At 44.8% G+C, this 16,370-nt stretch overlaps 1 protein-coding gene across 6 annotated transcripts in view; it reads right to left on the bottom strand.

Annotated features, from left to right (window-relative positions):
- The window catches only part of DLG1 (discs large MAGUK scaffold protein 1), a 171,639-nt gene extending 168,186 nt beyond the window's left edge, over window positions 1–3,453 (bottom strand). For 3 of the 6 annotated variants that reach the window (XM_072866744.1, XM_072866742.1, XM_072866740.1), the window contains exons 1-2: window positions 3,024–3,453; window positions 2,583–2,714 (exon numbers count right to left, since the gene is read on the bottom strand). In XM_072866744.1, coding sequence (XP_072722845.1) covers window positions 2,583–2,714; window positions 3,024–3,042 — 151 coding nt within the window. In that variant the 5' untranslated portion in view covers window positions 3,043–3,453. The remainder of the gene's footprint in view (window positions 1–2,582; window positions 2,715–3,023) is intronic. The other 3 variants (XM_072866745.1, XM_072866743.1, XM_072866741.1) reach the window with 1 other exon arrangement.
- Between the last annotated feature and the right edge of the window lie 12,917 nt (window positions 3,454–16,370).

Below are 16,370 nucleotides of genomic sequence, written 5' to 3' on the forward strand. Positions count from 1 at the left end.
TTATAAATCTAAAGATACATTTCTGTGCATAAAGTAATGTCTATTTTTTTTTTTTTTTGAACGAACAGCATTTGATTGCCAAGTTAAAAATTACACTAAAAAAGATACATGAAGTTGACAGCAGATCCTGACTGCAGCCTTCACAAACATTCTCACCTATCATGGACAGGCAGGTCTTGGATATAGTGCAGTAACTTGGCAGAAAAAGCAGAAAATAAATGAATGAAGTTATTTTTCTTTTTTAGTATTATTTTTTAAAAAACCCAGAAACTAAGAGTAGCACGCTTTCTGGAAGAAGTATCTATATGAGAAATAGCTTGGTAGTCGAGCTTGAAACTTTCTGTCAGAACAGCACTGGCTATTTAAGTTGGGGACACATCACAAGTCCTCTAAAAGGCACACTTAAAAATCTGCTATGAAGTAATGCGAACCTGCAGCACAACTGAATACTTCATCCAGCCTGCTCCCAAGTCTTCATGGAAAGAGGACAGGCAGGAGCAGACTCAAGGTCTTCTCAGTAACTGCAGCCATCCTCCAGACAGAATCTTTTCCAGGGAGTCCCCCCACTCTTTACCCCCATCATGCAGTAGTCACACCATAAAAAGATGTTTCCAGGAAAACAATAGCCAGGAGCAGCCTGACACGAACAAGAACTCCCCTGATGTGTTTCCATGGAAAGGAGTGGGTTAAAGGAGAAAGACTCATGTTGACAGCATAAATTGCTTGGAAAGTACTAGCCTTCTGTGTTATCATCTTTCAGACAAACAGTTTAGGAACATATGCATACACTCTGAAATAAACAATTATTCAATGAACCAGTAAATGCAAAGTTAATCCAACACACAAAAGAAGCATGACACCTATTGTGCACACACAGATGAACTCGACAAAAACTAGGGTCATACGGTTGCAATGTACAACTTCTTACAAGACCAGAAAACAGGCCATGTAGCCCACCCAGGCAACAACACATTCCTGTCTTTGGCTCTTGCAGAATGAAGCCAGCAGACACGGGGTTGCCTGCTCTTTCAAGTTTACTACTACTAGGTGTAGAGTTATTAAAACAATGAATATCCATATGTGGATATGAGAAGAAACTACATCTTGCAGGTTAGAATATCAAAGGCTAATAGATCAGTATCTTATTCAATGAAGAGGAGAAAACGGAGTGCTGCATGGATCTTCAAGACAGTTAAAAAAACATACACACAAACCCCAAGAAAAATGGTAGTCAACATTGAAATTTGCTGGGTGAAAGTAAAAAGCACAGCTGCAGCACACTAAGCTTCTGATATAAGACCTCAACATTCTGATCCACCAATGAGCGAATTCTGTTCATACATGTCCCACAAAGATTATGTCGAGCTTTTCATCATGGAGACGGCTAGCATCAACTGAGCATCAGAGAAACGCACAGAGTTCCTGTAAGTAAAAGATTTCTGTAACTGACCTATTTTCACAACTACCTTTCATGAACTTACATGATAAAAAAACACAGCAAGATTACTATCTTCCAAAAACCTACATAAGAAGATGAAATAAATGTGCAGCAATGCATGTTTATGTTTTGCCTGTCCCTGTGTTTCCACCACAACATAGATTCAAAGAAGCTGCAGTGCTATGAAGTAGGACGTATACCTGTACGACAATAACCATGCAGTAAGCCAAATAACAAATTTAGCTACAGTGTTTGTTATTAGTACAATTCAAAGGCAGGTTACTTTGTTAAAAGACAAGGATGCAGAACTTTACAAATTTTACTCCTGAAGGTAAACTAACACAACCCTCTCATTCATTAGCTGTCAAAGATAGTGACAATCAATCAAGGAGAAACCACATCTCAGTGCTTCACTGCAGAAGTTTCCAAATAAAGTCAGGATTCTGCAAGTTGTATTTATGTGCAATTTTTTTTCCAAACAGATATGCAGGAAATTCAAAGTTACATATAAGTAGTTCAACAAGATTTATGGGACCATTTTAAGTGAAGGACTACAAATACTTTACACTAAGAATTAGTAGTGTTTTCACTACACTTTAATATGCAACAAACAAAAGAGAGATCACTATAGTACTCCCTGAAGCATTAGAGGTTTCTTGTCATTTACTTTAAGTTAACTTTGCACTTCAGATAGACACTTTGTGATGTCTTTAGAGATTCTTCAGCAGGCATATTTGCCTGAATCCTACCCTAGATTAAAACCATCTCAACTCATTCATTAACCTGTTACGTATGGACTCACAAAAAAAACAACCCCTATTCCTTAGAAATTGTTCAGGTGAAAAAAAGTATGTGGAAAAACAGCCTACATAAAGTAATCTACAATAACATGTCACAGAAGAAAAAATTGCACCACAGTTTTAAGCAGTTTGAGCCAGTCAAAAGCATCAAATAAAGTATATTAAACAAGTGAACTGTTGATCTGTAACAGCACATGTGTTACTATGCAAAACAAAAACACAACAACAAAAAGCACATGGCTTCTAACATAAGGGCAAAATATCTTTTCTTCTTAACACTGCAAGTGACAGCATAAGCAAGAACCGACCGGCTCGAGCACAAACTGAGAGAAGTCAGCCTTTACCTATCAAAGCCTGGAACAGGTTACTTTGGAAGATGCTGATGACACGCTCTATGGAGTTTCGCAGCTGCCGGTCCTCCGCCTGGCTCAGCTTGGAGCGGTATTCCTCCAGGAGGCGCAGGGCTCGCTGGGTATCTGCAAGCGGAGACCAGACACACCGGTGACCCCGGCGCACCAGGTAGGAGGACCGGGGATGCACACGCCTGAGACGCAACAAGCCTCCGCGCTCGGGACCGCCCCAGCCCAGCCCGGCAGCTTCTTTGTTCGCAGCTGCGAGAGCGCGGGCGGGACCGTGCCCCTCGGCAGGCTCGCCACCGCCCGCAGCCCGCGGACCGGCGGCTCCCGGCAGCCACCCCTCCTCGCCCGTCCCGCCATCGCCCGCCGCAGCAGCTGTCAGGCAGCGACTCCGGCAGCTGCCGGGGCCCCTCGGCGTGCGGCGCTCACCTTGCTTCCTGACGGGCATGGCGCTCCGGGGCTGCGGCGCTCCCCCGGCGGCCGGGGCTCCGCCTCACAAACTTTGAGCCCGAGTCGGGGGCGGCGCGGCGGGGGCGGCGGCGCGGCTCCCCCTGCCGGCCGGGCGCGGGGGGGCGGCGGCCGCCCTGCCTGACCGACCCACCCGCACACCCGCCGGCCGGCCGGCGAGCAAGCGGCTCCGCTCGGAGCCCCCGCCGGCGCCCGCCGCGGCGCCTCCGCGAGGGACGGAACGGAACGGGACGGGACGGGACAAGCCGGGCTGGGCTGGGCCAGGCCGGACGGCGCGGTGCAGCGCGGCGGGCCGGGGCGGGCAGGGCTGTGGCGCTCGCGCCGCCCGCCGCCTCCCGCTCGCACTGCTCGGAAATTCCAAACTTTCCAGCCAAAATGGCGGCCTGGAGGCTGTGGGGAGCGCGCCCCCCCCCCCACGTGACCGGGCCCGGCGGCCGCCCAATCAGGGCTCGGCTCAGCTCGGGGCTGGTACCTACTCGGCGGGCCGGGGGGGGAGGAGGCAAGGTGAGCGCTCGCCGCCCGCCTTAAAGGGGCCGGCGCGCGGCGGCCTCGCCCCGCCCAGGCCCGCGCGCGGAGGCGGTGGTCCCCGAGAGCGGTCCCTTCCGCACGGCCCCTCAGGGCGCCTGACAGCTCCCGCTGTGTACCGGCGGCCCGGCGCGGCGCCGGGGGGCGGAGCGCAGCGCGGCGCCCGCCGCGAGAAGGCGAGGCCGGGTCCGCTCCCTGGCGCCGAGGCCCCCCGCGGGCCCGGCTCCCCGCTCCGCCCGGCCCCTCAGCGGCGGGCGGACCGCGGCCGGCGGCTTCGTGCTCCCTCCCTCTCTCCCGCCGGACGAGGTGGCGCGGCCTCACCGGCGGGAACGGGAGGGGGACCGCAACGGTCCCCCCGACAGAACCCGCCCTCGAGCGTCCCCGGCGCTGATCCCCAGCGCCCCGCTGCGGGCGTGAGGCGCCCCCCGGTGCGGCGGAGCCCTTCTCCCGGGTGCACCGCTGGTGCCGGCCGGCGAGTGCTCTGGGAGGGCGGGACAGCTACGGGTGTACCGCCAAAGTGACTTGGCAGTCGGTTATCCGCCTTTAACTGCCGTTTACCGAATGTGTATGCCGCTGTCAGGAGTTAATGGGCAAAAATGGACTGAATAACTGTGTTGGCACTGATGCTGTAAGAGTCCCAGGCACGGATGCTGGAGTCCCAGGTCCTGTTGTGCTGCCTACTGTAAAAATACACAGCTGGAGATGTTCCTTGCTCCGGGAAGCCTATAGCCTAATTACCTGACAACAGGTCATGGGACAGGCGGATACCTTACAGACGTTACCGGCCCACACAACAAGCAATAGACGGAGCACTGGCATCCACCTGTCGCTGTTTTTTTCGTTCATCCTGGCAAAGCACATCATGAGGAGAAGAGCAGCTTATTTGAAGGAGAATAAAGAAATAGCTTTGCTGTTGTTAACAGAGGATATAAGCTTAACATAAGGACCTCATGGGAGAAAGCATAAAAAGCCTTGCTTATTTGAAAATTTAAGAAATGGTCCGTATAGGCTAACATCATGGACCGATCAGAATCGTGAAAGCTACTTGCTCAAAACTGGCATGGGAATGGTAATGAGGTGCCTTCAAAGGCAATACAAACAGCTTGCTTTTTTACATGATAGCAAAGAGGAGACAGAGCATAGAAATGGGTGACTTGGATAGAAACATGCATGAGGTAAATGATCTTTGCAGCATATGCTAGACACGTATTAAAGGGAAAATGTATATTAAAACTGGTGAATTTAGGGGTAACTCAAATGCTTGTACTGAGGGGGAATGTCACTTATTTCTCAATCAGATCGACAATCAACTAGAACCTCGGATCTGAAGCACTTCAAACTCTGTATGTATGTGCATATGAGAGGCAGAGAGAGACTTGAAAGTTCAAAGCAAATGCTGCTGTTGTGATTTTTTTGATCCAAGTTTGCATCTCCATTTACACATTTTTGATTCAGACACAACTAAAAACGTACAAGAGCTTACCCCAGGTACCTAAAAAGAATCTCCTGGGCAACTCTTGCAAACTTGAAGTCTAAAAATCAGGACTAGATTTGGTTGTGGCAAAGTCCTAAACTTAAATTAAAGAAAACTTACACTGCAACAAATCTAACCCAGATCTAGGAAAGGCCTCTCTCTCCCCCCCCCCATGTTTTGTACTTAGATTTGCACCAGGAGTTTCTCCTCCTCCCACAGCTATGTACTGCGAAATTGTTCACATACCTCATTGAGGAAAACAGAGTATACATTTAGTGCTGACACACATTTCCCATTTCCTCCTTTCTAGTTGTATTTTCATACTTTCAGAGTTTTGGCACTAACTGGTACCACTTCATATATTTTGAAGTGAAAGCATGCTAAGAAGGAACATTGGCAGAAGCCTTCATCAACTGACCTCATCAGTTTTCACTGTTTACAACAGCAATAAATGTACTCTAAAGGGGCCATAGTCCTCTTGATGTCAGAGGAATATATATACAGAAGGAGAGGAAGAACAGCCTAAATTTAGCTAGCAGTAAGGAGACATCTGCAGCAGTTAGGTTGGTTTTGCTAACTGACAAAAAAGTATAATTACAAAGCAAAAAATAAATTTTTTTGCAATTAAAGGAACCACCATAAAGAAACTACTTTTTCATAAACAGGATTTGATGTTTCCAAGGCTTTTTTATTTTAAATAAGAGATAATCCCATTACATACGGTCATTGTGCTGGGGATAGAGAAATAATCCCATATATAACACCCCGAGACAGCATTTCTCACTTGTTACTAATGCTCCAGGAAAAAAAAAGAAAACATCAAAGAGGGGGTCAGGATGACGGATCAGCAAGCCAGGAAGCAATTAGGTGAGCCTTATTGTACCTCAGAGAGCGGTGTTGGTTCCCAGCACTTCTGTTTCAGTTCTAGGAGTATGTTTGTTGATTGAAAGTGGTCGAACCAGAAAGCACAGTATTAAACTTCAGTGTATAAAGTGTTTTTGAAATTCCAGTGCATATAGAAAATATCCCATGAATGGAAAATGGCATTTTTACTAGCACATTGCAGTAAGAGTCAGTATTGCAAAACTGTCATGTGTTACACATCATCTTTTTTGGGCTCCAGTTTTCAGGAAACTGTGTAGTTCCCTTGGAGGCAGGGGAAAACTGGGTATGAACCAGAGCACCGTTTATGCCATGGCTTAAGCAGTATCATTTAAATCAAACTGTTATAGGCAGCATAGAGAAAGGCTTGTACTTAAATTGACCACTGGTGTGGTCAGCATACAAGCCAGCATTATACAGGTCCTGGCTGTGCTCCAGAATGACCCTTGGCATAGGAACTCCAGAACAATTATACCAAGCAGCAGCCTGTCGCCGTTGTAGCCCTCTTGGCCCCAGAAGCAGCTGAGGATCTGACCGACATCCCCCTCTCCCTGCCTTCCGATCTCACCATTAAAAACCCTTATTTTGTGACCACTGCCAGAAGCCTGTGTGTGGCCCTCGGTCTGGGACCAGTCCTCTGGCAGGGGCAGGCAGCTTGCTGCAACGCATGTATCGCTCTGCCTGTTCAAGGAGATGGTGCTTAGGGGGCACGTGCGACATGGGAGCAGGCAGCTGTTGACAGCAAGGAGGCCAGCGCAGCACATGCATGTCGCTCAGATGTGGAGAAACTTCCATAATAGCCACCTGATCCTAGCCCATGCCATTCACACACACAGGGAAAAACAGGCCCTGTGCCAATAAACCCAGTTTACAAACCCACAGTTAAACAGAGACAAAGCTTTCCCATTTTGAGAAACTACGTCAAGGCTTGTTGGCAGCTGCCTGCTCTAAAAATGCTTATAGTAGTGGCCCCTGCCAGGGATTTGTACCCGATCGTACACCAGCTCCCACCTCCTCAGGCAGGCCAGCTTCCAGCTGCTGCTTTGAAAACGTCTCTTTATGCTCTAGAAACGTCACCTGTACGGCTGGCACCCCACTGCAGGGAACAGGAACACTGTCAGGCTCTTGCATCTTGCAGCAGTCACGCTTTGGCCACAGGCAGAGCAACGTGACATGGAGGGGTCTGACTTCACGCCAGCTTCCTTGTGGACCCCTTGAGTCCCACTGGAACAAGTTGGCAACCACGTGGACTGCTCAAAATGGCAGTATAAGTAGATGTGTTGTAGCTGGCACCCCACACATTAACTGGAGAGGTATGATGAAGTCGGAGCAGGAGACTTCAAGGAGGAGCAGGAGATTCACTAGATCCACACATAACACACCAATCAACACAGCAACAACCATTGAAAAACCAAGACAAGAAGGACAGCAGACATCACCACATTGCAAGAGTTTACAGTTATCAGTATGGCCAAGAAAATACAACAGTAACGAGCTCAGACAAACTCTATTACAGCTGAAGATGGGGTAGACTAACTCAATAAATACTGGTACATGTATTCATATTCAAGTCGGACACTGGTGTATAAGGTGGCATATTGCTAGAATTGATAATATTAACTTTAGCAAAAAGAATTGCCTGTTGAAGAGTAATGAGTAAAACTTGAGAGTTTTTTATATTGGGCTTACTAATAAAAGAAAACATGAGAACAAGAAAATTGATCCTTTCTATCTTATGTTTGTCATCTGTTTAATGCCCAAAGTCACCATATAGTATAGCAGTCACCATATAGTATACAGAGCAGATGATTTTGCTTTTTCATACAGAACTGGGAATTGTTACTCATAAAAGGATCCCTGACAGCTGCAGAAAAGCTTTCACTTCACTTCCCCTGCAAACTCAATGCAATGCTTCACAGCTAACTGGGGAAGCAATGAAACTAATGAAGCTTAATTTCCCCTGGCTAATAGGGAATGAAGCCTGAGTGAAATTAGCTTGTTCATTATGCCTCCGCTCATCTGGATTCTCTGATGTCTGATAAGATTGGATCATGTGCCACAGCCTTACCTTCCAGGAGCTGTCTTTTCAGGGGAGTGCCTTTTCTTTATCATCCGTAATTTTGTGGGTTATAAGAGGTGCAAACAACTTCTATAAGAAGTATTCTGCTTGAATGAAAGCATGGCATGGTAGCATATGTCTTTTCTGCAAGAGCTAGTACATATAGCTAATTTTAATGAGGCTACTAAAGATTAAAGCTACACTTTTCCTTCTATTGTGCAGTTACTGTGTCACACAACCCAATGAGTCACGTGCCTGTCATATATACTGTTAACAGTCAAAATATCAGCTCACTCTTTTCTATCATCTTTGTTCTTGTGGGTAAAATAAGTTGCTGCCTATCACACACAGAAGGATCCAATCTTATTCCAGTTGTTAAAATCAAAGTTTTATTAAAAATCACAGTTTAGCTTATTTAAATAAGCCTACTCAATATAATTCTTATGGGATCATCTTACGCATCTGCCATTGTTAGATTTTAATCTTTCTTATACAGAGAAGACAGTTTCCCCAGTAATACAAGCTTCATATTTTTAATTTGTGAACTCTATATCCAGTGTTTGTCCTCATAACTGTCTTAGGTTAATTCAATTTGGATCAGAATACAAGGATGCCTTTATTCTTAGAGTTAGAGAGTCCAGCTGAGTGTGACTAGTAGGCGAACATGTTCATGTTTACAGGGAGAGTAAGAGAGAACTGGTCTTTTTTTTAATCTAAAAAAAAAAAAATCTTTTTTTTTTTCCTATCATTGTGCAGTTTGTGTCCTCTGAGGTTGTTTGAGCTTTTGTTCAATTAGGGATTGTATGCGATGTGTATAAAGCAATCTCATCTTTCTTTTGCTCTTGTAATAAGGTATATCTATCCAATGTGGGACAGTTCACAATCCTGCAAAAAAGTGAGTTTTGTTATTCCAGCAACCTCAGGAGCTAGAGCATTATAGGAAACGATATGCGACTTCTGTTTCATTATTTAGAATGTTGTATTTAAATAGATTTACCTAATGTATAGAATAGTGTAATTGGAATTTCTATAAACAATTAAAGTTCAGTGCCTGGCTGCTGATTCTCCAATGCCTTCTGGAAAGCTGCAAAACATCAAAAACAAAAGCATACAAAACAATATTAATTATAACTGTTAACAATTACTGCCAATATAACATGCATCAACTTAGATCATCTTCCTCCACACTTTCTATAATCGGGGCTGTGTTATATAATATCAGCTTAACAGCTTCTTAGTTGACTTCCTGATGTAAAGATAAACATCATTATATAACTTGCCTATTTTAACTTTCCCAGTCAAATTAAGCAGAGAGGTTGGTATATTGTATGGAATGAAGTTGTTTGTGTGAAAACCCAACCCAAGAAGTAAACCCTCAAAGAGCTGATTACATGCTCTTCAGCAGTGTTTTCCTGTGAGACGTGCAGCAGTTGCTTTGGGTTTTGCCTGATGAAATGCTAACAGGTGTGTTTAGAAAGTTAATTTGGGAATTTTTCTATGATCAAGTGTTACTCAATTAAAACAAAATCTATTCAAAAGAAATTTAACTCTTCACATCATATGAACATGTAAGAAATCCCCCCAAAATAGCAAGGTTACCTAATTCAGACAAAACACAAGAAAGTGCTATTAAACCTCACTGTGGGATTCAGACACAGGCTATGCAAAGTAGCAGCTTCTCCCAGAAAGCGCAGAAGCCACTTTTACTCTGGTGCTTTTTCCTTATTTCTGTGGCACAGTCCACAGTATGCCTTGAAGTGGAGCCACTAGCCATGGCTCTGTTTACTCTGTGCTAATTTTCAGGCAGCTGCTCTCTGGAGGAGCTACCTCGGCCAGAGTCCTTGCGCTGTCCTAGTGTCAGCTCAGACATCTGTACAAGCCTAACCACCCCTGGAGTACAGAAAGTGGTGTGCCTGAACCACGCGATCCAGCACACAGCAAAATGACATCACAGCATATCACACCAAGATACCTTTGTTTTCCCAACCCAAACAATGTAGTATTTGTAGCAGAGAGCATGGGATTGTGCCCAGCCTTATGCCTCTTACATAAGGGTGAGATCTACATACGTCTGCTGCCACCACATTGTCCATCACATGCACCTGAAGAAACAAAGAGTCTTGGTATTTTGGGATTACAGGCACACATAGCTAGATTAAGTAAGTGGAAAAACTAGAAAGGGAGTTTGGCAGTGATTTTTATAGGAATCGAAATCATACTTGTCAGAAAGTACCTTCTTTTAACAGCTAAGAATCACTCTCCAAATAAAGTTTTCTTGCAAAGTATTAAGACATTTTCATTCGCACCAAACAGTATTTCCAAACACTGCAGGAACACACTGAGCGTGTGGGGCTCTTATAGTAACCCCTCTCTCTCCTGGGATGACAGCTTATTTAAAATTCCCTCTTCCTATGCTGACACCTACCTTCTGAGTTCACCAGATAATTGGAGAAATACATATTTGTGAGCTGTTAGCAAGAGCAAAGGCTGGTTTGCCTTTCACAAACTGTAGCTTCTTCTGTAGCACTCTGCCTGCTACTAGCTACAGGCTATGCTATGGGTACCCAAGTCACAAGCTTCCCCTCTCCTGCCCCTCCTCACTCCCTGCTGCTCAAGATTGTAGAAGTTTTATGCAAAGAGATCAGTTGAGAGGGGGAGTTACTGGAGCCAGTGTGCTCAGCTGGCCCTCAGGGCTACTGCTGGTGGTGAGCAGGTAATTGAATTATCAGGCACACCTTCCCTTTAATGGGTTTTCTTCCTCCTTGTTTGTGTAGAAGCTTTGGGAGGATAAAGGTGAGTATGTTCCACAGCTATGTGAAGGAAAGGAGCAGTGCTGAAAAGGAATGTAGCTAGAGAATTCAATAAAAGTTTTGTCTTGTTTGGAATTTTATGAATAATTTACACTGTAGGAGGGAGAGGCTGCCAGTGACTGAAGCTGAGGGGTAAGTCCTCCAGTGTCCCAGTGAACAACTGCAGACCTAGAGCAACTCTGGATGAGCAGTGAGGAAACCTAGAAAACTGTGGCTAGCTATGCAGGGATCTACTGATGAAGAAGACCTATGGGTTGCAGAAATTGTTCACAGTTAATGCATCCTGCCCTTCACTCCAGGTGAAGTGAGCATCCAGTGATGCTGAGCTCCCATTAACAGCGAGGATCTTGCAGTGCCCGTACAGCTTTTCTGTTATATTTTCATATGTGTTTAGGTATAGAAAGTCCTTCTAAACATGCTCTGTTTACAAGAAAGGACTTTGCAGAGAGCCCTCATGTGGGTTTTGTAAAAAATACCCTTTAAATCCTAGTGGTATTGTGTCTACTCTTACTGAATATGAAAGAGGTTGTGAGAGTCCAAAGGAACCTGTTACTGATTCACATGCAGATTCCAGTTTGTCCTTTCCGTAAATCCTCTGCGACAGATAGCTCATTTAAGCTTTGTAGCTTGCATATCACTTATCTTGCCCCAATTCCCTGATCAAATACTGTTGCAAGTTGTCGTCAATGGAAATTTTAGCAGTTTCTGATGGTAAGTTCCAAGGAGTTTATATGAGACTCTCAGAATCAGAACTACTTCTGAACACAGTGACCTAAGCGTTTTGCTGCTGTTGGCAAAGGCTTGCATAGACAGCTAACTTCTCCAGCTGGGTGCAAGGATCTAGCTATATGCTCCAGAAAGCTACAGGGGAGCTGGCTGCAGTAATTAAACATGCACACTCAGAGACAACAAATACTGTAAGGCTATTTACTACTGATATTCCGGTGCATCTATTCCTTCCATGTGCTTTTTGTCCTCAAAATACAGCATTTTTAGAAATAATATATTGATCTTTTTTATTTTCAGATTTTCATTATGGGGAGGAAAAAAAACCAATCTTCCACTAACCACAACTGTGGCTTTTGCAAGGTAAAAAGTGGTATCACCAGAGGCCATACCACATTCCTTCTCAGATCTACACTATTGCAACAGCAGAGTGTATTGAGTAACTAGTTTGTCTGATACCAAGACTGACTCATAAGGACAAGAAACATTGGAAGACAGGTGTATGCTTGCAGTTCTTGTCCCATTTCCTTGATAATTTAGAAATGTGGCAGAAGAAAACGTCAACTTGGTGATGTGCAGGCCCCTATTCTGGAATGGGTTACACTTATGTATTTGTTTAATGCCAAAAGCAGCAAAGTTCCTTTATTTATTTTTGATTGCAGAGACCACGTGGACTAGGATTTAAAGGTAAAATATTTTCCCTTTTCTTTCATCAGTAAATATTTTGCACTCTGCGGAGACAGACTTATAGAAGCATGGGGTGACATGAAGAGCTACAGCAAAATAAATGCTGTGAAGTCGAGTAGTGCAGAGATCAAAGTCATACCAGGCAGGAGGGAGAAGCAGGAAACATGGGTATTCAACACAGGATGACTGTGAGCCCTTACTGAGGTGTGACCATGAAAGCGGAAGATGATTGATGCACACTTCAGGAGAGAGATTTTCAGTAGGTAGGGTTACCCTGATGGCCCTGTACATAAACACTAGTGAGACCTCACCTAGAGTAATATCTAACCATGGCCATCTGTGTTCAATGAAGGTGAATTTGCACTAAAAGGCGGCAAATGAGGGCTTCTGGCAAGATGACCAGAGTGGAGCACCTCAGAGGATACTCTAAGGTCAGCAGGGCTATTGAGGAAAAAGAACAAGGCTTCCCTAGAAAGCAAAAGGCTTCCTGGGACAAGAGCAGTGAGGTTTGGAGCTGATTCCTAACTAGAAGAATACAGACAAGTCACTGAGCTGGTTTCAAGGTGGGACTTGATGAAGCCACACATCACGGTGACCTTTCAATTCCATGTCTTACAGGCTTCGTGCCTTTTACCTCAGATACTCAAAGACTGCACCATGTATTTAAAAAGAAAAGTAAATTTCACGGCCAGATTAGGGCTGCATCTGCATTGATGTTGCTCTATATTGAGGGGAAAGAGGGTACAAAGATGTAGATCTTGGTTTTACTTTATTCCAGTAAATTCTCTCTCGCACACACATAGTTTCTCTTGTGCCTTCATTCCTGACATTTCTGGGGCCCTCTGGTAGGTGGTCTGGCCAGTGTTGTAAGGTACAGCAGCTTCAAGGTAGCAAGTTGCTGAAAGCCAGGAGTCCTGAGGACTATTCTGATAGCTGAGGACATCTCTAACATAGTAAAACACTAGATATGCTCCTCTACTGTAAGATGAAGTGGAGGGGACAGACTAAAACCTCTGCTAGTTTTGGGTTTGTTTGGGGTTTTTTTACTGCTTTGTACTTAATCATATCAAGGAAGGGACAAAAATCAGCTAGTGAGGAAGAGTGGTATTCCTCTCATCAAAGCTGCACTAAATTTATGGTTTTGCTCTAGAATTGCTATGAACTTCCAGGCCTGTGCACTAAGGGTAGACTCGAGAGAAGAGCTCAGTCCACCATCGTTGGTCTGGATTCAAGGACTCCTACTTACTTTCCTAATCAGAAACAGCTCAGTATTCTCACAGATCTCCTGGCATCATGCAGATGCAGAGCATGCCTCACATTTCAGAAACTCACTAAGGATTTACTCAATTATTAATTAAAACCTCATTTGATTACGATTCTATCACATGCTGGAGGAAGCATCCAGTTCATTGCGAACAGTTAATTTAGACTCTCTGAAGACGTGCTGTCATTTAAAACAAAACCAGCAGTCCAAAGAAAAAACTATATCATTATTTATGGCATTACATTACAATTCAGATGGGATTAACTAATTCTGGTTCTAATCTTTTCAACAATATAATATGATGAAACATGCTGGCTGTATTAATTATTGTTTGTTAAGGCTATTTATGCAGGGTACATCTTCGGCATAGTTCCAGTGAATTTCTGATGCATCTTTGCCTCTGTGGATTTCATTTTTCTCTGCTCTGGCTTAATGTAACTAAAAATGATAATTTTGTGGGTAGTCCCTGCACAGTGAGACACATGCTCATATTTATATCAGAAACAGCTCATACCTTCAAGGAATTAGCAACTGAAGTGTGCCAATTTCTATCTGTGGCTGGAATTAGCTGCTAGATACCCATTGTGTCTGTTTTTTACATAGGCCCACAGAACTGCAAGCATCAAAGGGACATTGCATGAGAATAAAGCGGCCCCCTCAGATCTCACTTGCTTGATTCCTTACGCGGACTTCATGTGAGTTTCTGCAGTTCATCAGGAAGCGTTTGATTCTGCTGCTGCGCCGCTCCACACTGCCCCAGCGTACTCGGCACTGTGCTCTCCACACCGGGCCACGGCATCTTGCTGGCTGCAGTCCTACCAGCGAGGGGACCGAAGGAGACTCGGCTGACTTTCAGCCCTTATTGACTCATGGTGCTTCAGAAATGTCACTACCCATGCAGTAAGTGCTAGTAAGTAAACTATGTGGTCTAGCCCCAGTAAGTTTAAATTAACATTTCCACACAATACAAACACTTGCTGCTTTCTATATTTTTGTGGCAAGTTATTAACTTTAACTGTAAACTCTTTGCATGGATGGAAAGTACTTTTGAAAATGTGGAAAACATATAAACCTCCTCCAAATACCCCACAGATTTTAACAGCCCACACATGGACCAACTTCATTTCATTGCTGGTGCCCGCAATGGAAAGCAGACTGCTGGCCCCAGGCCGCCGGAGTCCAATCCCTCACAACAGTGTCACTATTAAAGCTGGGGAAATCACTCCACAATCACCATAGTCAGAATGAAATCATCAGCCTCATGCCATGATAGTTTCAGCAATGTTATGTATTGAAAGCAGAACACCACTTTTCATTTTACAGATCCCTAAAAGCTTTTCACTGTGCAGACCTGGGGAGTCACTTTTAGACTCATTAAACAATAGGCTTAATTTCTTGGTTCGCTTTTACAATATGCTTAAAAGCAGCCCATCCTACAGACATCCACAGACCATTTGAGGAAAGCCACTCAGCTAGAAGGAAAGATGAGGTGGTGTGTGGGAGGTGCAAAATAAATCCCTGCTAGTTTGCGCTGATGGAGCAGCACAAGCTAGCAGGGATCTGGGGCACCCAGCCTTACCACACGTGTACGAGGCTTGCTACTCCTGCTCCTGGTGGCCTCTTCGTCCTGGAAGGCTGCAGGGAAACACCACCTTTCCCTAGGAGTTATTGGGAGGCTCAGCTGGAGACTCTGGCCAGCTGAGATCACTTAAGCTTTCTCAGCTTGAACCAGAGACAGCTTCAGAAATGCCCCTTGGGAATGGGAACAGCCCGGTGCCGGGGAGAGGGCTGCCCAGCAAGTGCAATGCATCTCTTACAGAGAGCTGCCCCTGGGGCAGACAGGGCAGCAAGGCCCCTCAGGGACTGCCAGGCTTCCTGGGACACAGGCACTCCACTGCGGCATTTATTTTGCTGTAAGTGGCCATTGACTCTGTCAGAAACAATGTGTAAACTTTCTTCTTCTTACGTTACATGGACTCAGAACTGTTACGCTGATCCCTCCAGCAGCGCTGGTGGAAGAACCCTTCCTAAAAGAAACCACTCGGCTAACTTCTGTTGCTTGTGCAAAAGCATGCATTCAGATAGGGTATTTTATCTCTACTTACACTTCAACTTCTTATTCCTCTTCTTATTGGCTAGCATGTTATTGCCAGTATCTCAAGAAGCTGTATATTCAGTGGCCAGGTACCATTTGCAGGCAGAATGGTTCCCCTGGCAGGGCTGTATCAGGGGCTCAGCATGCCAGCAGCCTCTGCATCAAAGCAGTTTCAGTGAAGCTTTCTCCTGAAGCTCTCCTGTCATCTCATGCACCTGTGGTCCTTATAACTACTTGTATGTAGCTCACTGAAATATTAAAATTTATTTCTTAATATCAATAAAAATGCCTTTAAAGTTTTTGAAGGACTCTGTATTGCCGTTCCTGAACTCAGTAATCTCCCAGGAGAGATGCTGTGCAGACAGCCAAAATAAAGCCTTCTTCAAGCTCTTTTACAAAGCACCTGAACATTGCCATGGAAGGATGCAAACATTTCCTCTTTGGTGTCTCAGATAAGATTGGTGATAAGAAATACCAAAACTGCCTACCCTCCTTACACCTGCCCTCTGGGAAATGGGCTGAAACAAACTTATTCCCTAGCAGCCATCAGACTGTAAGTCCTTTCAGTCACTACCAATTATCAGTGTTGTATGATTAAATACTATATAGCAAGTTATCCAGGTTTACTAGCACACTCTTTCAAAGTATCTGTGGGTTTGTTTTGGTTTTTTTAATTCCACAGAGTAAATTTTTTGAAACAGCACCAATCTGAATGGAGGGTGGGAGGGGTCTAAATTAGCAATGTTTTTGTGTGCCCATGTGCGGCTTTCCAGGTCAGACACACTT

Source organism: Ciconia boyciana, chromosome 7, assembly GCF_034638445.1.
Source record: "Ciconia boyciana chromosome 7, ASM3463844v1, whole genome shotgun sequence".
Taxonomy (NCBI): domain Eukaryota; kingdom Metazoa; phylum Chordata; class Aves; order Ciconiiformes; family Ciconiidae; genus Ciconia; species Ciconia boyciana.